Source organism: Barbus barbus, assembly GCF_936440315.1.
Source record: "Barbus barbus genome assembly, chromosome: 47".
Taxonomy (NCBI): domain Eukaryota; kingdom Metazoa; phylum Chordata; class Actinopteri; order Cypriniformes; family Cyprinidae; genus Barbus; species Barbus barbus.
This window is the reverse complement of record NC_136725.1, coordinates 11,464,250-11,490,164: the sequence shown is the minus strand read 5'-3', so window position 1 is coordinate 11,490,164 and position 25,915 is coordinate 11,464,250. Positions and strand designations below refer to the sequence as shown.

Genomic DNA, 25,915 nt, shown 5'->3' with positions numbered 1-25,915 from the left:
CTATAAATTAAAACATCTCCATCCTAACAATCATGTAGATTAAATCCAATCTAATGACGCATTCCTGATAAACTACATAAAAAAAAACTACATTATATATCTTGTGAATATATCCCTAACTCTAAGCACAAGCAACAGTAACATGTTGCATATAGGTATGTGACAATGTCTACTGTTGCAAACAAAAGAGTTAAAACTGTCTCTCACACCTGAATAACAGCTGAAGCATTAGCGGGAGAGAAGATCGGCGGGTTGTCGTTCACATCGGCAATCTCGATATTGACATTCACAGTGGTTGACTTGGCAGGTGACCCGCTGTCAAACGCTTGCACAGACAATGAGTAGCTGGAGACCTTAAGCAACCGAGACAGGAGGATAAATGTCAGGCAAAAACAGTTCAAAATGACTCAACTCTCGATAAATGTCTATTTTTAAAAAGAACAGGACTGTTCGCTCACCCACAGTCACTTAAAAGCCTCAATTTCAGCCCTACATAGCCTAATTAAAGACTTTACGGCTGATTTAAAGATAATTGGCCAAAATCATGCAATATCTCAGGAGAGTGTCTAGAAGAGCCACAGCGCAAGGATGTCAAGATTCATTAGCAGAAGTAACCGAGCTCATTCCAAGGACTAACCGTCTCTCTGTCCAGTGCCTTGTTAACTTTGAGAAGCCCAGTGACAGGGTCGATCCAAAACTGATTTTCACGGTCCCCCTTCAGAATGGAATAAGTGATTCTCCCATTGATCTGACTGTCCAGGTCTTCTGCAAACAGCTGCACATAACAAACACAGATAAAAAAAACTTAGAAATTTTAGTGTATTTGAGAGCAAAGGGGCTAAAACTCCCTGAATTTATACGGATCATGAAGCAAATTACACCCTCCTACGGTAAATTATATTACAGCTCAAGTACACAGTGCAAATGAATAACTAATGTAAGTTCATTAAGGGGATTTATGTGAGCAATAAGCTTAATTATATGCTAGCTGTGAAATTGAAATTATGTCTGCGGCTAATTAAATGTCAATGAAGTGGCTCGGCTAATGACAGAACTTTACCCTCGTGACCGTCTCTCCGATGGCTACGTCCTCACTGATCAGAACATTGTAGATGTCTTCGCTGAATGAAGGCGAGTTATCATTGACATCCAGAAGCTCTATGGTCACTATTATCGTGACTCTCAAGGGAGGCGTTCCACCATCAAAGGCCTCGACTTTCAGGAAAAAATCCTTGCAGAGCTCATAGTCGAGATCATCTGCCACAGAAATGATGCCTGAAATCATGCGAGATATGAGTCAGAGTAAAGCCAATTAATTTATATGAATATGACAGACAACACAGTTATGTAACTCGCAATACAAAGGCTCCTTGGGATGCATTAAAAGCCTGAATATTTAGTTCATGCACAATAGCCAAAAGAAAATACTTTCCAGCTGTGCCTTCAAGAGCTTAATTCTTTCAAAGTACGGGTTTAGACTAAAGCACTTTACGCTTTTGTCAAAATTGAATGCATGGGAAATGATATAACTGTAAAAATGAGGCAATATTTCAGCGTTTCCACTGACTGGCCACATCTTTTTAGGAGACAAAGAATGCTCTCAATAACCGTTCACATGTTTTCTGCATGTTAAGCACTGTTATTAGAGTTTTGTGGAGCATTCATAACTAATTTTCCCATTCGCTGCACTTATATTGTGCGGTTTTAACAGACACAATTTATCAAAGCATAATGTCTTGTCTACAGTCAGTAGACTTTCTTACATTTCTTTCAATGATTCGTGAAAAAGCAACGATAAATGGACTGACAATAAGCCTTTGTCTGTATTAATCACAAGTGAGTTCCCAGAAGAACTCTAGCAAAACATTGTTAGACCAGAAACACATTTTATATATGCAGAAAACGTGCGTCTCTCTGCCTTGCCTGTTAAATCATCAATGGAAAACTTCCCCAGCTCATTTCCCGACAAGAATCTATAATAGATTTCTGCATTTACTCCAATGTCACTACTCGTGGCAAAGACTCGCAGAACTTCTGTTCCTACAGCAACATCTTCAGGCACTGTGACCACGTAATCTTTCTTTTGAAACACAGGTGGGTTGTCGTTCACGTCCAGAACCATGATGGTGAGGTCCACCTCGGTGGAGAGCGAGCCATCGCCCCCTGCTCGGTCGGTAGCCTTGATCCTGATCTGATACGAATCTTGCACCTCTCGATCCAGAGGCTTCTCCAGGATCACAACACCAGAGGATGGGTCAGTGGAGAACATGCCACCAGCAGAGTCAACAAGCGAGTAAACGATCTTCCTGTTTAGACCTGGGAGAGGGCATATTTTTGGACTATAATTTTGCTAAAATAAAAAATACATTAGACATGCAATGGTGATGTTTCCAAAGTTTTATGATCCGAAAAGAAACTTTGATCATTTGAAAAAAAAGTAAAAAGTATGGCCTTAAAAGCATTATTTTGCACTTTTTTAAAAATAATTATGTTTTTTTTATGAGCTGATATTTATAGTTTTTAAAATCACATTGCAGGACTATTTCAAATGAAGTGGTGAAGGAAAAAGGCAGTTACAGGACCTCTTATACACTCATATAAAGTTGAACCTAAACGTTACACGTGTGAAATACTTACCTTCATCTGGATCATTAGCCCGAAGGCGTGTGAGCAAGGCCTTGGGTGCCGCATTCTCATATACACTCGCCATGAACCGTGTGAAGGCAAATGATGGTGCATTATCATTAACATCCAGAATGGTCAGAGAAATTTCAGAGCGACAGAACAGCCCTCCTCCATCTGTAGCCTGTGCTATCAACTTATAACCTGCAGTTCTCTCACGGTCCAATAAAGAAGCCGTCTTCAGTTCACCTGGCACCAACAGAGAGACAGAAGAGAAGTGCAAAGACTCACAGGATGGATTTCAGAACCATGGGCCAAAGCTGCATTTAACTGATAGATGATGGTGCTAAATATTTATCTGTCATAAATGTTTCATTCAATGAAGACTTATGACGTCAATGAATTAATTACTGTCATCTATCTAAAGATACTGTCAACTTTGCTTTCAATCTGGGAAAACAGGCAAACTTGTATTAAAGATATCTGAAAACCTAAAAATATTCAATTTATTAAAATAAATTGAAGGCTGGAATACACTACACAACTTTTTAACACGTGGTTACAGAGAAAAAACAGGATTCATACACTAAAGCAAAGAGCATTCACTGCCATACTCGCAAATCACTGCAGACTCAAACAAACTCATGCATAAAATGTCTAATCTTCTCAAAATATCAAACATGTTTGATATCCTCAGACATAAAATAATCATGCCATATGTAATCTAGGTAATACTGTCAATTTCAAACACTCTCCAAAGCATAGCTGAGACTAAATATAACAAAAACAAAAGTTAGAACCAAAATATTGTTAGAACTTGCTCAAACTGTTGTGTCACTGCGGAGCCTAACTGAATTTTATGGGCAGCAAGTAATAAGGAAAGCTAAGTGTATCATGATGAATAATGACACGCACCCCTTGCACTTTGAGACAATGCCTTCTGGTAGACCGCTTAGAAGTATTAAGTGTTTGACCAATAAATATAAGTTTACCTTAGAACCAGAAGCCATTCATATTTGCAGTTTGAATTTTATTAAGAATTCTTTTGTATTACTTACAGATTTTATAAGCGGCTGGATTAAATATGAAGCTCTATTGTTGCAATTTGTAATGTTATGAGGAAGTGTATGTATTAATGTTTTTTTAGGGAAAAAGTCTGGACAAAATCATGTAGTGTATTCATTCAAGCCTTAAGAAAATGAAAAATCAAAAGCATCAAAAGTATAAAAGCACACGTCAAAAGGAATTTGTACAGAAATACCAGTATTTGCATCCATGTAAAAATCTTCAACGCCAATGCCAAACAGAGAATACTGAATTTCTGCATTGACGCCACTGTCCAAGTCTGTTGCTCCAACTGTCAGAATAGCAGTATTAATAGGCACATCTTCTGGAAATGAGGCCTCATATTGCGCCTAAAAAATAATGATGAAAATATATTCAGAGAGTATATTGAATTCTTAATACTTTTGCATACCAAAACTTCATTTACATACATCAGTATGCAAGCATTAAACATGGTAGTTGTTAACTTGGGCTGTATGAGATGACAAATGGCAGCCTAAATCAATTGCTTAGACCTGATTGCAGATGGGGCTGTTGTCATTGGCATCCATGACAGTGACCTCCACGCCTATGCGGGTTACAAACAGGCCGTCGCTGGCTGTGATATTGAGCAGGTATCGATCCTGCTCCTCTCTGTCCAAAGGCCGCTTCACGAAGACCTTCCACTCCCCCTGAACAGGAGCCAGTGCAAATACCCCCTTGGGGTTTCCTCCTGAGTCAAAAAGATGGCAACAGAATAGATATAAATGAGCAAGGTAGATTTGTGAAACTCTGTGATGGCCTGCACAGAGACCAAACCATTATTTCCATAAACACATTACAGAGTTTATATGCTGTAAGGTGTTATTGTTCTTTATGTAGTATAAAACAATATGCATATATTTCATAAACTGTATTGAACACATTAAATTAAAATGTGCTAACACATATCAAACTCTAATAGCATGTTAAGTGAACCAGAACACTTAGGGACACTTTTGGAGAGGGTATATATTGTATCCCAAGTTATTGGAAACCATAAACTGAGCTTAATTCTAACAATCTGTTCACATCCCCAGATGGGCTTTAAACAAAGTAATGTGACACATAAAGCAGATGGCTCTTTACTCATATAGCTTTTGTACACTTAGTTCATTAAATTAAACCCTTTCAATGTGATTATCTTTCCGGAGAGCCTCTGTGAGCCATAAATCATCCTCCAGTGGCCTACTTTAATACACACCTGTGATATGGAAGCTGACAAGCCGATTCTGATCAGAGCTGTCCCCGTCACGAGTGCTCAGCACCGAAACCACTTCTCCCAGTGGGTCACTCTCTCGCACAGCACCTCTGTAGTACTCTCTCTCGAAGGTAGGGGGGTTGTCATTAACGTCTGCGATTGCAACGGTCACTACCGCTGTGGAGGAAAGCGAGACACCCTCACCTAGATCAGACGCCACCACGCTGAAGGTGTAAGATGGGCACATCTCATGATCCAGGTCACCGAGAGAGGTGATCCAACCAGTCTTGCTGTCAATAACAAACATGGCACCAGCGGCAGATTTAGATCCACTAGCTTTGTCCTGCTCTTGGTTTAGGGTTGGTCCAAGGCTGTAATTAACCTGTCCATTAGAGCCCCAATCAGGGTCGAGAGCTCGTACCTGGATAACCCGTGTACCCCTAGGCATACCTTCCATAACCATGGCCACATAAGAGCTGGTTTCGAATAACGGTTTGTTGTCATTCACATCCAGCACCTTGACTTCTACATCCACTACAGACATGGACTCAACCAGTGCCTGTCTCATGGTGGCTGCAACTTTGAAACGGTAAATGTTGATGAGTTCATAATCAAGGGGGTTAACAAGCTTTAGAAGTCCAGTTTCTCTCTCAACCAAAAATGTCCCACCCTGGTTACTCTCCCCAGTCTCTCCATTTACCACAGAAAAGAAAGCAGTTTGACCAGGACTTAAGTACACTGATCCCAAGACTGTCCCAACAGGTGTGTCCTCTGGCACTGTGTAGGAGTACTGGGGTTGGGTGAAGGAGGGCACATTTGCATCAGGTGGTAAGACATGAATAAAAGCAGACACAAGGGAATGTTTGGCTGGAACACCTCCGTCAGTAGCTTTGACAAAAAAGGAGAGAACTGTTCCTCTCAGATGCGCCATGCTTCCCTTTGTGACCATCCAACCACTGTCAGGCTCAATCTCCAGCACATCCACTAGAGGAAGCCTTGCCTCACTGTACAGCGAGTAGCTAACTCTGCCATTATCGCCAGAATCTGGGTCCTGAGCCTGGATTTGAGTCACCAGCGATCCCATTGGCACATTAGCCTTTATGCTAACTCTATACTCCATAGCCCTGAAACGTGGCGCATTATCATTTTCGTCAGCAAGAATTACCCTAACGGTGCAGAAGGATGCTCTTCCCCCACCATCGAGCGCCATAACAGTTAGCACAATGTCTCTGTTTATTGGGTTCTCTCTGTCGAGTTTCTGAGCTGTAGTTATCAGGCCATCGGCTCCAATGTAAAACTGAGTCTTTCCAAGGTCATTGATAAAGGAATACATGATCTGACCAAAAATCCCTGAGTCCTCATCTGTGGCACGCACCTGAATGACTTTGGTACCTGCTGGGACATTCTCGCGGACCTCCGCCAAGTAGAACCTTTGACTAAAGACAGGGCTGTAAAGGTTGGCCCCCATGACTCGAATGTTCACCTGTGCAGTGTTGGTGAAGACCCCATCTGATACAGACACATTGAGGTTGTATGCTGGCCGTATCCCCTGTCTGCGCTGGCTGGACAAGTAAATGACACCTGTCCGAGAGTCTATTATGAAGTTCATTTTCTCATCTCCAGAGAGTATGCTGTACTTCAATCTCTCGGCATCTGAGCTGTCTGCATCAGAAGCTTGAACACATGTCACAATGTGCCCTCTGGGAGCCAGTTCGCTCACAAAAGCTTGGTAAAGTGGTTGGCTGAAGGATGGTGGGTTGTCATTCACGTCACTCACTAAGACGGTGACGGTGACCTCACTGCTCTGGGATGGGGAACCGTTGTCTGTTGCCCTAACGATAAAGCTACAGCTCGGTGTAAGTTCGTAGTCCAGAAGACGGGCTGTTAACACTAGTCCACTAGTGCTGTCAATGTGAAAGTAATCTGTGCTGTTAAATCCATCAGAGAGGATTTGATAGCTAATTACACTGTTTTTTTCTGAATCCTTGTCTGTCGCCCAAAGCTGTATCACGCTAGACCCAATCATTGAGTTTTCTGGCAAAGTGGTGGTGTATGATGCATTACGAAATGCAGGGGCATTGTCGTTTACATCCACCACAACTATGTCCACATCTACTTCGGATCTGGCTCCAGTGAGTGTGTCTGTAGACCTGATGGTTAGCCTGTAGTAGGGTGTGGTTTCATAGTCTAAAGGATATATGACATTAATCACACCACTGTCAAAGCCAATGTCAAATTGGAAGGAAGGATCCCCTTCCACAATAGTGTATATAATGTTTTGGCCCTCTGGGCTGGTGGCATTTATGCATAATATGGGAGTTGACACTGCAATATCCTCTCTAACTGATATGCCATAAAATGACTTGTCAAAAACAGGCATGGCCTTGTTCACAACTGTAACTGGAAGCTCAACAACAGTGAAGAGGGAGGGGTAGCCTGCATCACGAGCAAGGACGACCAGGGGATATTCAACATTGGACAAGTCTGCATCAAAGGCCCTTTTAAGAGTAAGCTCCCCGGTGAGCTTATTCACCTCAAAATGTGGATGGTCCTCGTTAAGCTCATAATACACAGCTCCATTTATCCCTTTGTCCAAATCTGTCGCAGACACCTGGAAGATGGATGAGCCAGGTTCTGCATCAACCTGCACAGCCGCATAATATGGAAGGCCTAGAAACTCAGGGGCATTGTCGTTAACATCTTCAACTTCTACTCTGACGGTTACTCTAGCAACTCGCAGCTGGTCGTATTCTCTACTCGCCTCAACCACCAGCTCATACAGTTCCTGTTGTTCTCGATCGAAAGGGACTCCTGTGGTTTGAATGACTCCTGATGTGGTACGAATTGTAAAGCATGTCCCTGCATTCAAAAGCGTGTACTTTAGTGGTTCATTTAAGCGGTTTCCTACAGCATTTACAATGCTCACAGTGGTAATGTTCACACTGTTCTCCAATACAGAGGAGAAGTATGTGGTTTGACTAAAGAGGAGGCCACTGTCCATAGCCTCCCTAACTAACACAGTCACGAGTGCTGTGCAAAAGTACCGCCCGTCTGACACTTTGACATTGAAACGATAGCGGTCTTTGGAGAGTTTATTGTTTTTGACCGTGAGTATGCCCGATGATGAGTCCATTTCAAAGTGCTCCAAGTTGCTATCAGCCAGGGAATACATCAGATCAGTGGTCATGTCTGGATCAGTGGCTTCTACTCTCAGAACCTCAACCCCAACGTATGTTGGAAGAAGCAAAACAGTGTCATAAGCTTCTTGTGAGAACTGAGGGGGAGAGTCATTGATGTTCACAACCCTGATTAGGACCTTGGCTGGCTTCTCTGCTGTCAGCTGAGGCCTGCCACTGTCCCTCACGTTAACAGAAAAATAAAAAGAACTGAATGTTTCATAGTCCAGTTTAGCTATACTTCTGACGGAGCCTGTTCCTGAGTCCACAGTAAAGAACAATTTCGCTGTGTCCTCCACAATCTGGAAGACCAGGAGAGCATTGTGATTCTTGTCAGAATCTGTGGCTTCAATTACCAGGGGCTTTCTGTCCTCACTTATCACCACACTATTGATGGGGGCCTCCTCACTGATGGTCCCTATATATGTGAGCTCCTGAAAAATTGGAGGATTATCATTTTCATCAACCACTTGGATGCAGACAGTGACACTGGAGGCAATCCCAGCCATGTTTACAGCCTGGATCACCAGCATATATGAAGAGGTCATCTCAAAGTCAAAATTCTTTTGTGTTGTGATGACACCTGTGTAACGGTTTATTTTAAACCTCCTTTCATCATTTCCTTGTATAATGTCATAAATCAGTGTGGTTCGGCTAATTGCACAGACCAATATGACAAAAGTCCCAATAGCCACATTCTCAGAGATCTCAGCCTGGTATTCTTGTTGGGCAAACTTTGGACTGGAGAAATCAGACAGAGAGATGGTGATCCTAGCAGTAGTGGTGCTACTTAATGCTGGAGTACCTCCATCTGTGGCTCTGACAGTAAGGGTATAAAAACCCACAGTGGTAAGGTCCAGCTCTCTGGCTACTGAAATGATGCCAGATAATGGATCTATTCCAAATATGCCACCAGTGTTTCCTGTGAAAAAATGACACGTATCTGTCAGTTCATGATGAAATGGGGCATGTCGGGTAAAGGATACATCAAATATAAATCTTAAGATTCATGACAGGTTAAAAGAATGAGCTAATGCATCACACTCTGTGGAACAGACAATCAGTTTTACTCAAAACAGCTGAACAATAGAAATGTTATCAGGGAGCATAATAAATTCAAGAGCGTGTTTACCTGCATCAATTGAGTAAACGATCTCCCCGTTTCTCCCTGAGTCTCTGTCTAGTGCGATCACCTGCAAAGCTGACGTTCCTAGAGGGGCCGACTCAAACACTGTACTGTCATAAATAGTGCGAGTAAAAAAAGGAGGCTGGTCATTGGCATCCTCCAAGGTCACAATAATCCGTGCCAGGTCTCTATAATAGGGAAATTCTTGATCTTTCACCTAAAAAAAGAAGAGGAGAGACAGGGCAACAGACCTGAGGAGAAAAACTAAGATTTTGCATGGAAAAGATTTGTGAGGAAACAATTAAAAAGAGAAAAAAAAAAACAGAAAGGAGCAGTTAAAAATGTAAATTGTCTGGTATAAAAAATCTGGTATGCTGGGCTATATTTATGATTATTTAAAATACTATATACAGTAAAGATACAGTGGGGTTTAAGAGTCCACATTGATCTAAAAAAAAAATCTGGAAACAAATATAAAGCTTTGAATTTTGAACCATTTAAAAATACATTGTGAACATTTAAATTATTTATAAATTTATGGTGTTGACAATACCATTTATATATTTTTTATAACTGCAGTCAAATGCTTAACGGCGAGTAATCACATCCAAAATAAAAGTTTTTGTTTACATAATACAAGTGTGTAAATGTACTGTGTATATCTATATCTATCTATCTATCTATCTATCTATCTATCTATCTATCTATCTATATCTACATCTACATCTACATCTACATCTACATCTACATCTACATATATATATACACACACACACATGCTAGAAACAGTATATATTTAGAAAATATTTACATATATATATATATATATATATATATAAATAATAAATATACACAATACACAAACATATTACATAAACAAAAAGTTTTATTTTGGATGCGCTTACTCACGATTAATCGTTTGACAGCACTAATTTTTATTTAATAATTTAATTTATATATTTTAATGAAATGAAAATGTAATTAAATTATTATAAATTAAGTATTATTTAAAAATATTTATAATTATTCTTTATTATAATTATAATATAATTATTTTTATTATCTTATTAAATTAGAAAAATGCAAATTGTGAAGCATTTTCATTAGTGATCTCAGACCTTTGGACCCCACTGTATGACATGTGAAATGGTCTGTTTCAGCTTTGAAATCACTAATCATAGTAAACATTTAATAATGCAAATGCTGATTCTCACCATAATAGTAAGGATGTGCTGATTGCGGGTCTCATGGTCCAGTCGATCTGCTGTGTACATGACACCAGTACCGGGATTGATCCTAAACATCCGCATGCTCGCCGGATCAACGCTGCCATGGATGGAATAGCTCAACTTTGCCCGTTCATCCTTGTCCCTGGCTCGGACACGCAAGACCTCAGTGTCGGCTGGCGTATCCTCAGACACCAAGACTTCATATGTATGCTCGGAGAAAATAGGACTGTTGTCATTGCTGTCCAAAACCTTTATGTAAATCTGTAGATACAGCAGACAGAGTCATTTTTAGCTTTTCACAGAGACATTCAATCTCAGTTAAACAGATGCATGAGTAATCTACACTGTTGCAATGGGCACTTATGTCAAAACAGCTTAATTAAGAAACAGAAAACGCACATGCTAGAGTGACAATACAATGTAGGTTTCTGGGACACTGGAATACTCCGCAGCCCCTGGCATATCTGAAGACATTTTCAGTGAAGATTATTTAGATATCTCTTTCACACAGCAAACTTGTATTGATAAAATTAGATAAAAGCTGGCATACTGCTTAAAATCTTACAGAATTTTCTCTCTTGGATATTTCAACCACAGCTGCCAGGAATATTCGTTTTGCAAAGTTTCTGGCAAAGTTAGCAGTCTTGTAACATCTGTTAGGAAAAGTTTCCAAGAGGTTTGCATAACTAAAAATACACCTACCTGTGTAGTAGCGGTGTTTGTCCCATCTGTCACCTGCACCGTCATGTTGTATAGCGACTGTGTCTCTGCATCTAGAGGTCTGGCTATTACTATGCTCCCCATCCCTCTCTGAATATCAAACGGACCATCATAGTTACCTATTACACCAAGAAATCAGTTAGCATGAACTGAAAAATGAGAAGTGATAGAAAATGCTTTGCATGCACTTATAAATCCAATGAAGAGGTAAAGGTTTAGCAGGAAAGGATCAAGGTAAACAGCACTACCAATCGAACTGTCATGCAGTTTGGCACATCTGAGAGTAATACATTTTGTATGTTTCACAGTGATTCATCAAAGTTTCACAGCTTTCGAAACATCAACCTCTTTATGTTGGGATCTTTCCCATCAGCCTCAGGTCTCTTATCTTCGACTCCCACATACATCTGTGTGAAGTTCAGGCCTCTTCACGGCAGATTCTCAAATCATTAATTCAGGTCCATTCTGATGGATAAGGGCAAACTTTCTGAGCATCTTTAGTATGCATTGCATGCATCTGTTCCAATTCCACTCAATTTCCACTGCACTTAAGTGAGATCAGAAGACCCAAAGTCTGGAAGGTATCTCAGCACTCAAAGTGTTTACAGGATTGAGCGCTTCACGTTTGCCCAGCAGCAAATGGAGTTTTTAAAGCGAGTATCTAAAAGTATCAGATAAACCAGCCAACCCTTCACGCTTAGGAAAATAACTACAAAATACTGACAGTTAGCCTACCACTGTCAGATGAACAGTTTCCACCACAGGAGCTCTGTGGGATATAAAACATCTCCCGGGACGTTCTTCCACCTTCTCAGAAACAGATACAGATAAACAGAGAGAAAAAGAAAACAAAAAACTGACATTGAAGTCACAAGCTCATATTAAGCTAGACAAATTCAAAAACAACTATTTTTAAATGCTAATTCTTTCAGGAGTTTTCCAACTAAAATTTACACGAGCAATTCCAACATGTGAGACAACGTCTGCAATGCTCAGCGAAATCCCAAATACTGAGAGGGTTTAATCAAAATGACCCTCTTTGCATATTTTACTTAACCATCCATGAATCTTCTGTTGAGTAGAAAGTATAGGTGCAAATGATAAATATATAGAAGAGCTGTAAGCAACAAGCAAACGGAGTAAATCATTGTCAGAATAGTTTACCACAGATATCCACTCCTTTAAATGACATTTACCCGCATGGTTTTATGTGAAGCAACTGAGGAATGCTACAACACAAGCAATTCGTCCAAAGCAGACAGTAACATCAGTAATATCAGGGACATAAAAATTTGCATCCCGACTTAATTTATGACTGAAGCTGCTGCATTATTTATGCTCACCAATGATGTCGAACCATAAAGGAGTTTCTGTCTGCCAAACAGAAACCACTCCAACTGACTCGTACACTTTGGCATTTTCCGCCACTGTGAAGTTGTAAACGGCTGCGGTAAATCGCATGGCTAGTGGAGAAGGCATGGGCTTCCGAATCCATTCAACATGCAAACGGGCAGTCGACCACTTCTGAGGGGTCCCATTGTCAATGGCTTTTATCTGAGAAAATATGAAGTAAAAAATCTGAAAACGTTATGATGAAACAACTTTCTTTAATATCCACTGAAGTGCCCATCTGTCTGACACTTTACCGTGAGTATATCATAGCCACCAGCTGTCACCATCTTTCTGGAAGACACCATGGCTGTCTTGGCATCGATTACAAATTTGCCATCGTCATTTCCATCCACGATGCTGTAAGTGAGATCTGCATTGGACCCTTCATCTCGATCGTAAGCGAAGGCTCTGTAGACAGGATCACCGCGTTTGTTACGGTCCCGCTCCGGAAGGCTGATGCGGTACACAGACTCTTTGAATTCAGGCGTATTGTCATTCTCATCTTGAACATGCACTATCACCCAGACAGTGGACTGCCTGAAGATCCCTCCTCCATCCATAACTGTAACCTAGATAAAACACATATAAACCAAATTATGGGGAAAATCCACAGCTTCTGAAGAAAAAATAGGCAGTATATTTTCATTTCAGTGGCAATATCCAATATTACCAGGTCAAGGAAGCTGCAAATGGAGTTTTTTACTCTATACAAACGTTTCCTCGTTGTATCTTCATTCATGCGATATCTTTTTACTCATGTCTTCATGACCTGTATGTATAATATATACTTCTTATATATACTATACCCAAATTACATGTACTACCCTTCAAACGTTTGGGGTTAGTAAGATTTTTATTTGAAATAAATGAATATTTTCTTCAAATACGGTAAGTTAAATTGATCTAATAAGACTAAGACATTTATAATGTTACAAAAGGTTTCTATTCCACATATATGTTGTTCTTTTTACTAATTGTTATTCAAACACATTATGGATTCTACAAAAATATGAAGCAGCACAACTGTTTTCAATACTGACAATAAGAAATGTTCCTTGAGTAGCTAGTCTGTATATTAGAATGATTTCTGAAAGACCATGTGACACTGACTGAAGACTGGAGTATTGAAAATTCAGCTTTGCCATCAGAGGAAAATACTACATTTTAAAATATATTAAAATAGAAATCATTATTTTTAATTGTAGTAATATTTTTTTCAGTCTTGGTAAGCATGAGAGACTTCAAACTTGTGAATTAGTATTTGATTTGCATCTATTAATTTGCACAAGTACCTTTTAATTTTTATACAATCAAACCAAAATACTTCACCATAACATATTGCACATTTGAGAGTATATTTTACTTCTGTTCTTTAAATCTTGTAAATCATCCCATGCCATCTGTACTGACATAAATGAAAGCTGAAGTTAAGCAATCAACCAGATTTCTGGCAAGCAGACATTAAAATATATATATCAGATTTACATTAAAGGAGTGAGACTCCAGCCATATCTAGGGCCTTGAAGATGGGCTCTTTTGACTTGGGCCAGTATGTGACCATTTAGCAACTACCCTAGAAACCCCACAGCAATGAGCCAAAAACTATTCACACACCTTAGCAACTTCACAGCAACTCTACATCTCTCTCTCTGTTCTCCAGATAAATAAAAAAAGACAAGTGCTGTCAAAATTATTAATCGCATCCAAATTAAGTTTTTGTTTACATAATATATGTGTGTGTACTGTGTATATTTATTACACACACACATATATATATACATATACATATATATATATATATACATATACACACACATATATATATATATATATATATATATAAATAAATAGACACATATGCATGTATATATTTAAGAAAAATATGTTATGTTTGTATATGAAATATTAATATATAAATTAAATTATATGAATATAAATATATGCATGTAAATACGTGTGTGTATTTATACATACATAATAAATATACACAGTACACACACATATATTATGTAAACAAAAACTTAATTTGGATGCGATTAATTGCGATTAATCGTTTGCAAGCACTAATAAAAGACTAAAATACCTATAAACAAAACTGTCCCTACTCATCCTCTATTTATAATAAATGAATAGAAATATACATCAATACAATGTGTTCTTTAGAAAACAACACAATAAGCCAACTGATCTCACTCTTCTTCATGGAGCTCCACTGAATATTCCCAGAACTTGATCTGACAGTGGCTACAAAATTGGGGCCAGGGGCATTTTACACCACAGCAAAACTCAGAAGCAGCGGATCATGAAAGCCAATACGAACTAAATCTTTAATGGCCACCATCCGCCATCAGCGCCACACGCTGGAGACGCTGATGCCTGGGCGGCTGTCAAAGCAGGCACCTTGAGGCACTAGATGTAACATATGAACTTTGAAACTTGAAGTCTGCTGCAGAGTGCATCATCATTTAGTGAACACAAAAATCAATGGCCCTCATTCCGCTCGGTCCATGTAGAGCAGGGATCACGGGGAGCCACACCCATCCCATTGATCAGTGCTACTGTACTGCCCTCATTGACTGATCAGAAATTTAAGAGCTGCTCACCAGACTGTATGAAAATGTGCACATCTGCACGTGTTTTGGTGTTAAATAAGAGTCCTTGGTCAGTAAGCTCTGGCTTTATCCTCTCTGTCACTCAATGCAAATTTTGTTTGCTGTACTGCACCTAATTATAAGACATTTGAAATTAAAAAGCACATGGAAACACTGTTGCCTTTACATGTGTAAATCCATTCCTCACTCGATACTACAACTGATTCTCCTTATATTCAAATTAATTCAGTAGGTTACTGGTAGCATCTCACTATTTAATCGGACAGACAAATGTGCTCCTGAAACAGATCAATAAATAAGTCAGTGTGTATCATGTATGATAATCAATAAAATTTTTGAGGCTGTTGATGGGTAATCATTTTAGCCTGCTTTGTACAGGAGTTACATCATAGTTGTGTCACTTATGACTATTACATGACTTCATTTTATAAACTAATAAAACTGCCCTTGAGAATCGATTAATAAATGCGTTTGCTCTTAAAGGGATAGTTCACCTAAAAATAAAAACTTTTAAATTTAATATAAAAGAGGAAATATAAAGAATGAACATGCTCCTCTTTTCCATACAATGAAAGTTCATGGCTGTCAAACTCCAAACAGTACAAACCATAAATACACCATAAAATATAGCATACCAGGGGTGGGCGATATACCGATAGACATGAGAGAGCTTGAGATTTTTTTTTTTTTTTTTTTTTTTTGACTAGTTTTAGTTTTTTTATATACAGATACTGGTGGCAGGAATTATGACATTTCTATGGGATCAATCATTTTGATTTAAAGCAAAAATTACTATATTGTGATATATATCAGTACCGTGAAATGAAATTGCTCATATTGTGATATAAAATCACCCACCCCTATGTATGCAACTCTACATATTCCAAGTCTTCTGAAGTCTTACAATATTTCTATATATTTCAATAAGTCATTTTTGACTGTAAATCGTTCCCTCCATTCAATTTCATATTCACATTCAAATCCAACTGTTTGACGTCATCGGTCTTAACATGTAATGTAGATTGTCTTTTGATAAGAGCTTTAAGTCTTTTGTCTTTTTTTAAGCTTGAAAGCAAAATGCAAATATATTAATCAACACAACTGTTTTGATAATAATAAGAAATTATTCTTAAGCACCAAACCAGCATATTAGAATAATTTCTGAAAGATCATGTGACACTGAACAGCTTTGTCATCACAGGAATAAATAAATTTTTTAAATATCTTAAGACAGTGATATCAAAATGGAATATCCCAAACTGAACTTCAAATGGAAAGCATCATTAATAATGGCAGTTTTTCTTTTCTCGCTTCAATTACTCTTTTAAGGCACAGGTCAAGAAGTATTCACTACCTCTAGGAAGTGCTCTGCTTGTTGCTCTCTGTCCAGTTTCCTTGACGTCGTGGTGATGAGTCCTGAAAAACATGTATTAAAAATTATAAACTCGAATAAGCTGAAAACTTCCTTGACAACTGTGCAATGAAAGCGCTGCAACAATCAGAATGGAAAGCCGCTCCACTCGACAATGATTAATAACATGTCAGCAAGGGTGCATAAATTTACACAACACTTTGTTTATTGCAGAAAAAACAGCAGCTCATGACACAGGCCTTTGGCGTAAACCCACAGATGGTATGTGGTGAATGCATAGGGTTATTTTTCAAACCCCTAGTGGCTTTGAAACACTTCAGTGCAGACAGAACAGCAGAGACTGAGAACAGGAAGACATTCCTGAATATGAATGCTTCCTTAAGGCACAAGACATCTGGATGCTGGAGTCTGAAGGTAAATAAGTTTAAGCAGGTCTATGGGTTTGACAACAATTCCTGCTGTGGACATACTGACAAGCTGTAGAGAAGAGGGCTTGAGAATTTCAAAAAGCAATAGAGAACAAAAATATACTTACCCATCCTCATCTCACTCAAAGCCCATATGACTTTGCCTCGATCATGAAAAGAAAAGTTTGAATAATGCGTAACTTATATTTGCAAACTATAGTGGTATAGTTCTTTTTATAATACTTTTGGTGTTTTCCCATCCTTTTTGAAGCTTGAGAGTGCATTTCTCCTTCTGACTTCCACCGAACAAAGTGATACGTGAGAATGTTTTAAAAAAAATATATATATATATATATATATATACACTCTGTACAAACATACCGCAAATTTCATCATTTTGTAGAACAATGTGACCATTTCAGCAAGTTCCCATTATTTACCTAACATAAATCTATTGTATGTGCTTTCTGAGCCAGCGATTCTCTGTGAAACATAACCATGGCAACAAAAGTACTCCTGATGGCACAGGTTGAATTGCACTGCTGGAATCCACAGTATTCCCTTATGTGTGTCATCCAGAGAGACTCAATTAGAGAAATTAGAGAAGCTATGAACTCACAGAGGCGATGAGGGACTAAAGCACAAAAAGGAAAGTATAAGAGAAGGATTTTTCACTCATAAGCCATTCATTTAAGTATAAAGATATTGTCAGGAGGGCATTTGTAACGAAAAGAAATCGCATAAGATATGACTCTATTAGAGGCAAGTGCTCTAAACTAATAATCAAACATGCACTCTCTATTTTCAGGGTGCAGTAATTGGTTGCTGGCTTAGTCACAGCACATTTGTTTTTATAAAAGCGCTCGCAATGCAATTTATCTGAACACTTAGGCTGAGTTCAACAGACAATCACAAAAAGAGAGCTAGATAAGTGGGGAGCAATTACAACGGCTTTTTCCCAGCAGCGGCTGAAGCTAAAGTAGAATCTATGACTGCAGTCCAGGGTCAAACTATAAAACGTTCAAGCTTTGATACTTTTGGGTTGATTCGACCATAATTTAATTTCCTTCCACATTGTTTTTCATACATTTCATATATTTCATCCTTGAACACTCAAAAGCTTTCATATAGAGTGAAATGCAGTGTTACCTCTCTGCTCACTACATATCATTGCATGAAACACTCGCTCACATCTCATTATATATACTGAGTAAGATTTATTGAGCTTAAACCTCTGTATTCCAGTGTAAATATGTGGTGCCACATGCTGCCTTGAAGGGATTTGCCGATAGTAGAATGAAAAGCTTTCCTGCTGGCAACCAAACATTGTTTAATTAATTCACTGACTACAGCTGCATACATAAGCTCCCATGACTCACTTCTCAAATGACAAGGAAAGCAGCACCTCGGTGTAATCAGCAATGCAGCATGCACCCAGCATGCCATGGGATCAGAGCTCGGCATGTGTGTTAACACTTCACACTAGAATGTCCCGACGCTGAGCAGATTACAGCCTGTGCTGCTCAGTTTGTTTAGTAGTACTTGTGAAAGATGGGAGATTGGACTGGGGGACAGTGCGCTGAAATTTCAAAGGAAAATATGATCAAATATTATTTGCTCATATTCAGAGGAAAATCAATTATTTATTATTTATTTTCTGTAGATTTGCTTATTTTCTGTAGGTTAAAAATGTAAATGACAAATGTATGCAGTATAATTTAATATATTACAAATGTTTTATTTTTTTAAATGTAATCTCATATATATGACTAAATGTTTGTTTTTATATACAAATTGCAAATTACAAATGCATGCACATAATCTCACATATAATACTAAATTCTTATTTTTATATTAAAAATGTGACTAATTTGTGCAGTATAATCTCATATCCCTAGTAAAACAAATAATATATTTAATACATTTTTAGTTCAAATCTATTACTGACATATCACTCAAGACTTACTGATATAAAAATGAATTAATTAATTTATTTGGAGTACTACTGTGCACAATGCAAATTTCTTAATATTAAGCCTAAAATATGTTTTAATGTCACTATTGATGAAGACTGTATGACATTTGAATAATATCAGTCTTTAAATGCAAGATATTTTACTTGCAATAGGTCCACTTTAACACAAATTTCCTTCAGTATATCTTTAGTTAGACTTCAGCACTACTTCTGCAAAATTAAAACACAACTACAAAAATTAAGTACATAAGTATGTAAATGTATTTGTAGTATACTTAGCATGAAACAAATGTATTTCAAATACTTTTTAGATGTGTATTTCATTAAAAATGTTTATTACAAACGTATGCAGTATAATCTTACGTATGTTACTACATTTGTATTTTTATATTATGTTTTTATTTGTATATTTAAAATGAACAAGTCTATAATTAAACATTTTGTTTTTCATCTTTGAATTACCTTTATAATTTAAATCTTTATAATTTCCAGCAAATATTCATATATATATGCGACAATGTGATTTGCCTAATTTAGCTGTAATTAATTGGGAAAAAATTAAATCAGTTTGCATCTTTGGTAATATATTAAAAAATATAATCTAATATACAATGGTGTGACAAAGTGTTGGCCCCCCTTCCTGATTTTTATTTTTTGCATGTTTGTCACACTTTAATGTTTCAGATCATCAAACTAATTTAAATATTAATCAAAGATAACACAAGTAAACACAAGATGCAGTTTTTGAATGAAGTTTTTTATTATGAAGGGAAAACAAAATCCAAACCCACATGGCCCTGTGTGAAAAAGTGCTTGCCCCCTAAACCTAATAACTGGTTGGGCCACCTTTAGCAGCAACAACTGCAATCAAGCGTTTGCGATAACTTGCAATGAGTCCGTTACAGCGCTGTGGAGGAATTTTGGCCCACTCATCTTGGCAGAATTGTTGTAATTCAGCCACATTGGAGGGTTTTCGAGCACGAACCGCCTTTTTCAGGTCATGCCACAGCATCTCAATAGGATTCAGGTCAGGACTTTGACTAGGCCACTCCAAGTCTTTTTCTTCAGCCATTCAGAGGTGGATTTGCTGGTGTGTTTTGGATCATTGTCCTGCTGCAGAACCCAAGTTCGCTTCAGCTTGAGGTCACGAACAGATGGCCGGACATTGTCCTTCAGGATTTTTTGGTAGACAGCTGAATTCATGGTTCCATTTATCACAGCAAGTCTTCCAGGTCCTGAAGCAGCAAAACAGCCCCAGACCATCACACTACCACCACCATATTTCACTGTTGGTATGATGTTCTTTTTCTGAAATGCTGTGTTACTTTTACGCCAGATGTAATGGGACACACACCTTCCAAAATGTTCAACTTCTGTCTCGTCAGTCCACAGAGTATTTTCCCAAAAGTTTTTTGGGGATTTGGGGATCTTCAAGATGTTTTCTAGCAAAACTGAGACGAACCTTTATGTTCTTTTTGCTCAGCAGCGGTTTTCGTCTTGGAAAGACCATGCAGACCATTTATGCCCAGTCTCTTTCTTATGGTGGAGACATGAACACTGACCTTAACTGAGGCAAGTGAGGCCTGCAGTTCTTTAGATATTGTTGTGGGGTCTTTTGTGTTTACCCCGCTCTTGGGGTAATTTTGGTCGGCCGGCCACTCCTGGGAAGGTTCACCACTGTTCCATGTTTTCGCCATTTGTGGATAATGGCTCTCACTGTGGTTCGCTGGAGTCCCAAAGCTTTAGAAATGGCTTTATAACCTTTTCCAGACTGATAGATCTCAATTGCTTTCTCATTTGTTCCTGAATTTCTTTGGATCTCAACATAATGGGTCGCTTTTGAGGATCTTTTGGTCTACTTCACTTTGTCAGGTCCTATTTAAGTGATTTCTTGATTGCGAACAGGTGTGGCAGTGATCAGGCCTGGGTGTGGCTAGAGAAACTGAACTCAGGTGTGATAAACCACAGTTATGTTTTAACGGGGGGGGGGGGGCAAACACTTTTTCACACAGGGCCATGTGGGTTTGGATTTTGTTTTCCCTTCATAAAAAAAAACCCTTCATTTAAAAACTGCATGTTGTGTTTACTTGTGTTATCTTTGATTAATATTTAAATTAGTTTGATGATCTGAAACATTAAAGTGTGACAAACATGCAAAAAAATAAAAAATCAGGAAGGGGGCCAACACTTTTTCACACCACTGTATCTGAAAAATATATCTGTTTCTTCATAGAGCAAAAAAAAAAAAAAAAAAAAAAAAATAAGTTTTTTTTATTACCTGTGTTGGAATCAATGGAAAAGAAGTTCTGAGGATTCCCAGCAGTGATACGATACATGAGACGGCTATCTGAGGCAGTAACGTCTGGGTCCTGGGCCTGGATCCGGACCACAGACACGTCTTTGGGAGAGTTCTCCATGACGTACGGGTGGTATACGGGTTCAGAGGTCAAAGGTGCATTATCATTCATATCCTCCACCTGGATAAACACCTCAATAGAGGCAGAGAGCGGCACCACGCCACGGTCCGTTGCATACACCGTTAGCCAGTATGACTCCTGAGTCTCGCAGTCCAGGCTGCCAGTGGTGTAAATCATTCCTGTAAGAACAGAGAAAAAACATATTTAATATCGATCACCTGTTTGATGAATTCAACAAGTACTACTTCACACACTTTGTGAGTTTTTATGACATTTTTTATGACACATCAACCGCGATCAACACTCTGGCCTGAGTGAGCTGCAGGGAACATTCACTTATTTTTCAAGCTATCCATAACTTGGTTTGTGATTAAACTACACATCAAAATCATCCAACCCTACCATGAGTCAAACTTTGGTGTCAAACTTTATTAAACTGTAATGTGCCTAACATTTTGAGGAGATTACAGTCAGGCTGAAAGATTAATGTTTTTAGACACACACTCCCAGAAACCAGAGTCAATTCAGCAGAGTGTTTCAAAACTAGAGCTGGTGTGGTCTGCCTAAAAGTGTAATTTCTCTTCACATTTTCTCCAGGGAAATTTACACAACTATCAACAACACCTGAGACCAACCTAAACCAATTCACTGAAAATGCTTTTTTTGCAGAGGTTCGTTCTCTTACTACAATCTATTGCCCACAACTCAATTGTGAAACGATTAGATGCATATAAATTATTCAATGTGGCAATGAACTACATAGAAATCACTGTTATAGGGGTCAAAGGGGCTAGTTGTCACAAATAGTTTTCTACAATTTACAGTAAAGTCTTTTTACATATTGTGTGAATGTAGTATTTCCTGAAGATTTGCTTATTTTGTGTAAATGACAGATTTATGCATTATAATATATAGGGCTGTCAATTTAATACATTAATTTAGTGATAAATTCTAATATATGATAAATTAAATAGAATTAATGCCTCTGTTTATCCTAATAAATTAAATCCTCTTAAAACTATTTTCAGCCCTAGTTGTACAATGTAAACCGTAATCTTGTATGTTAGAAACAAAAATACTGTGGTGATGAAATACATGAGATGTGTGACAACAAGAAAGAGAAATCTACTGAAATGGAAATGTGACAACTAGCCCCGGTCTCCTCTATATAACATTGTATCAAACAGTCGGTTTACACTTTAGGTGTAATACAGTTACACTCTGCAGAGGACATGTTTGCTGAGCGGACAGATTTTTAGCTGGTGGTGTCCAATCCGAACTGACATCTTGGACATACCACTAACTTTAGATGGGCTGGGAATCCCACCGCAGGGTACAACAGCTCCACTCAGAGACTGTATGACCTTCAGGTCTTCAGCACAGCACATCTAATCATTCCTGACCAAAGTGCTGGCTCTGCCATTCTGTGATTAGGAGCACTTCGACATTGCATCACGGGCACATGTAAATACGATCAGTGATAGGAAGGGGCGTCGCTGACAGAATGACCCATTTCGTGGCTATGCAATGCAATGCAATGAGTCGATCGGTCAACCATGGCACAGAACAAAACCAACCATCCGTGAAGTGATTCAGCCGAGGGGATTCCGACCCTCACAGCCAGCAGAAGCTGGGGAAAAAAAAGAGGAGTACTCACACAGCATGCAGGTCCCTGATTCTTACTAAAACCTTAAAAGCATTGAGAAGTAGGACACCCGAGGGGACAAAGACACAAAGGATATGGGTGAAAACTAAACAGGGACATCTGAAGCTGACTGAATCGTTGCTCAGTGAGCTAACACAGCGTGACAGGTCAGTTTGCCTGAAGGAAATCTGCTATATTCACAATACACACCTTCAAAGAAAAACAAAACCAGTTCCCCTTATTTTACTTTTTAATCAACCTGCTAAAGGGAGCGCGAGACCACAAAACATACAGATGAATCAGACGAACAAAGTCTTAAAGAGTACTTTGGCCTCGTTCACTAATAATTTTGTGTTCGTTCTCATGCAAAATTTCAGACGGATTCACAACAGGTGAATGCACCCATAAACTTGCTCTTACCTGCATTCTAATGTTGAATCTGGATTATAATGAGGGAGCGCTTGCCCACAGCTAGCAACTCGCATAAAATATGCCCAAACTATGACCTATGACCCAAACTATGCCAGTGTGCTATAAAAACTCGCAAGGGGTATTACTAATGTATTGGAAGTCATAGCATAGAATGTGAAAATACCTCGAGCTTGTATTAACCACAGACCTTATTTCTGGCATTTAAACAAAGCCGTTCAAAAATCCCTTCAGGACTTTAGGACAATGGAATTGGAAGTGCCAAAATGCTAACTCATTTCTGGGTTTTGGCCTACAAAATTGTCACCCCTTCCTGCAGCACTATATTATCAAACCACTTCAAAACACACAAAAAAAAGTTTTTATGTGTTTACATGATTGTGTTGCGGACCTCTCATTTGCCAGCTGCTCATGTGTCAATACAATCTCATTTTATTCATAATAAATTACAAAAGAAACCTGATTTTAAATTTTTGTGTGAAAACATCACATATATAATACAATAGCATGCAATATGAGATATATATGAGACATATTAAGAGCAGTTTGTGAATTTGCAACTCTAAACCAGTATTAAATGTATGTCTAAAGTCATGTAGGCTACATGTAAAAATAATAAATTGAAATGAAATTAACCTCTTTTTCGGTCTTCAATCCCTCCAGTCTTCCAATGACTAATCAAAACCCAATGGAAAGAAATTATTAAACCTTTAATTTAGGTCATAAATAACGTTAAGGCATAAAGACTTTCAGATAGGCACTAAATAAGATTGCTCCATTTAAAGCAGGTTATCAAGCTGAAAGGTTTCTTTATGATCAGTTCTCATAAGATTAGCAAAAGTCAACAAGTATCAACCTGGCACTTAAATGATAAGCAGTTTGGGCTAAAAATAGGAGCCTTTCAGACCCAAACAGAAAATGAGGGTTAAATGAAAAGTGTACCAATTAATCTAGATAGTTCCAGTTAAATTGAATTTGATGGATGGAGAGAAGGTTCACTAATGAGCCGTTTCTTCTGCTTTTAAACATGCTGGATTTTTTTTAATACTGCAATAATACTGAAATGCGGCCAAAAGTACTCTTATTACATTCACGTCTTGCAACTCGGGGAATATAGAAAACATTGCATGTCCTACATACAGTTTTCCAGGAGTAAACAACCTTTGAAATTCGCCAAGATGTTAAAAATGTATGAAGTTCGCTTTTTAAACCCATATATGAGATAACTATATAACCTCAGTGCTGAAACAAAACGTTAATTGATGTCATCATATCACATTACACACTTTCATTATATAAAAAAAAAAAAAAAAAACTTTATTCCAAACTGCTGTAAATGTATAGGTCACACAAGTAATTAATGATCACATTGAGAATACAGCACTCTACAAACATACATATACTGAGAAACCACATCAGTCGTGTCAAAAATATGACAGATGGCATAAAAAAGTGACAAGATTTCATTGCTGTCTGGAACAGGACTCTACAGACTCAGACATGTTTTCCACAGTTTTGATTCAAAGATCCTAGCTTTGAAGCTGAGGTTGTTTTGATGGAGTCCCACAGGTTCTGACGCTGAGACTCAGAAATTCTACAAAACACGAGGACTGTCCCAGCTCAAATTAAAGAGACACAGATTTACACTAAGTGCCTGATTTTGTAAAGCATTTGAACACGAGAAACTAATTTGCTGTCGCGAAAGGGACTAGAGCAATGCAAACGATTTGACACGCTGCAATTGGCTTTCAGTTGATTGTGAATCTCAAACCACTGATCATGTCATTGAAAGCAGCACTAAATCCATCTGCCTCTTTAGCTTTACAAGCCATTGCTTTTAGCATTTATCATTATTCATGAGAGTCAACCAAACAGGTGTGTATTATAAACATCAAGGACTGCTTATGGAGCTAGAAGGCAGAAAATCGGTGCCGTGTCCTTCAACTGCACCAGACTTAAAAGGATGATTATGTGTTTTGTGGCTAGCAATATCACAAAGAGGCCCCAATTATCCTCTAAGAACTTGCAAATTAGAGAAAATAACCATTTCAAATGCAAGTCACATTGACACGCATGCCATTTAGTTTAATAGCAGATGTTTTTCTGCAAGTGAAACGGTAGCCATAATGCAACTTTATAATATTCATAACATTTGTTGTCACCATTTTAATTTCAAATTCCTTGAGAAAAACTGTAGTTCATATTTTAAGATGTAAACAATCAAATATTCATAGTTTGTCCTGAATTTAGAATATAATCAAGCAGAACTAAGCCATCAACTCATCCTTCATGTCTACAAACAAGATCAAGGGCAGTTCTTTTTATGCCAGGCATCTTGAATTATCTGGAGTTCACAAGCATTGCACCTAAACATGCTGAAAAGGCATTTTTCACTTTCAGCATAAATCTTTTCCCTGTCTCTTTCATTCTACTCCAAATCTGCATCTTTGTTACGGTCTGAGAGAAGTTTCCTCTATATGCCATGCAGGCATCAATGGGAAAACCCTTG

General features: G+C 38.3%; 1 protein-coding gene across 1 annotated transcript in view; it reads right to left on the bottom strand.

Moving 5' to 3' along the window:
- Positions 1 to 25,915, bottom strand: part of LOC306866190 (protocadherin Fat 3-like) — a gene marked incomplete at its 3' end in the record, with an annotated part of 57,829 nt that overhangs the window by 26,596 nt on the left and 5,318 nt on the right. The window contains exons 3-18 of the mRNA XM_079411273.1: positions 21,194 to 21,511; positions 16,516 to 16,577; positions 12,804 to 13,118; positions 12,501 to 12,711; positions 11,893 to 11,964; positions 11,140 to 11,276; positions 10,423 to 10,698; positions 9,215 to 9,425; positions 4,910 to 9,004; positions 4,203 to 4,399; positions 3,884 to 4,037; positions 2,638 to 2,871; positions 1,924 to 2,316; positions 1,061 to 1,275; positions 638 to 775; positions 210 to 353 (exon numbers count right to left, since the gene is read on the bottom strand). Coding sequence (XP_079267399.1) covers positions 210 to 353; positions 638 to 775; positions 1,061 to 1,275; positions 1,924 to 2,316; positions 2,638 to 2,871; positions 3,884 to 4,037; positions 4,203 to 4,399; positions 4,910 to 9,004; positions 9,215 to 9,425; positions 10,423 to 10,698; positions 11,140 to 11,276; positions 11,893 to 11,964; positions 12,501 to 12,711; positions 12,804 to 13,118; positions 16,516 to 16,577; positions 21,194 to 21,511 — 7,172 coding nt within the window. The remainder of the gene's footprint in view (positions 1 to 209; positions 354 to 637; positions 776 to 1,060; positions 1,276 to 1,923; positions 2,317 to 2,637; positions 2,872 to 3,883; positions 4,038 to 4,202; positions 4,400 to 4,909; positions 9,005 to 9,214; positions 9,426 to 10,422; positions 10,699 to 11,139; positions 11,277 to 11,892; positions 11,965 to 12,500; positions 12,712 to 12,803; positions 13,119 to 16,515; positions 16,578 to 21,193; positions 21,512 to 25,915) is intronic.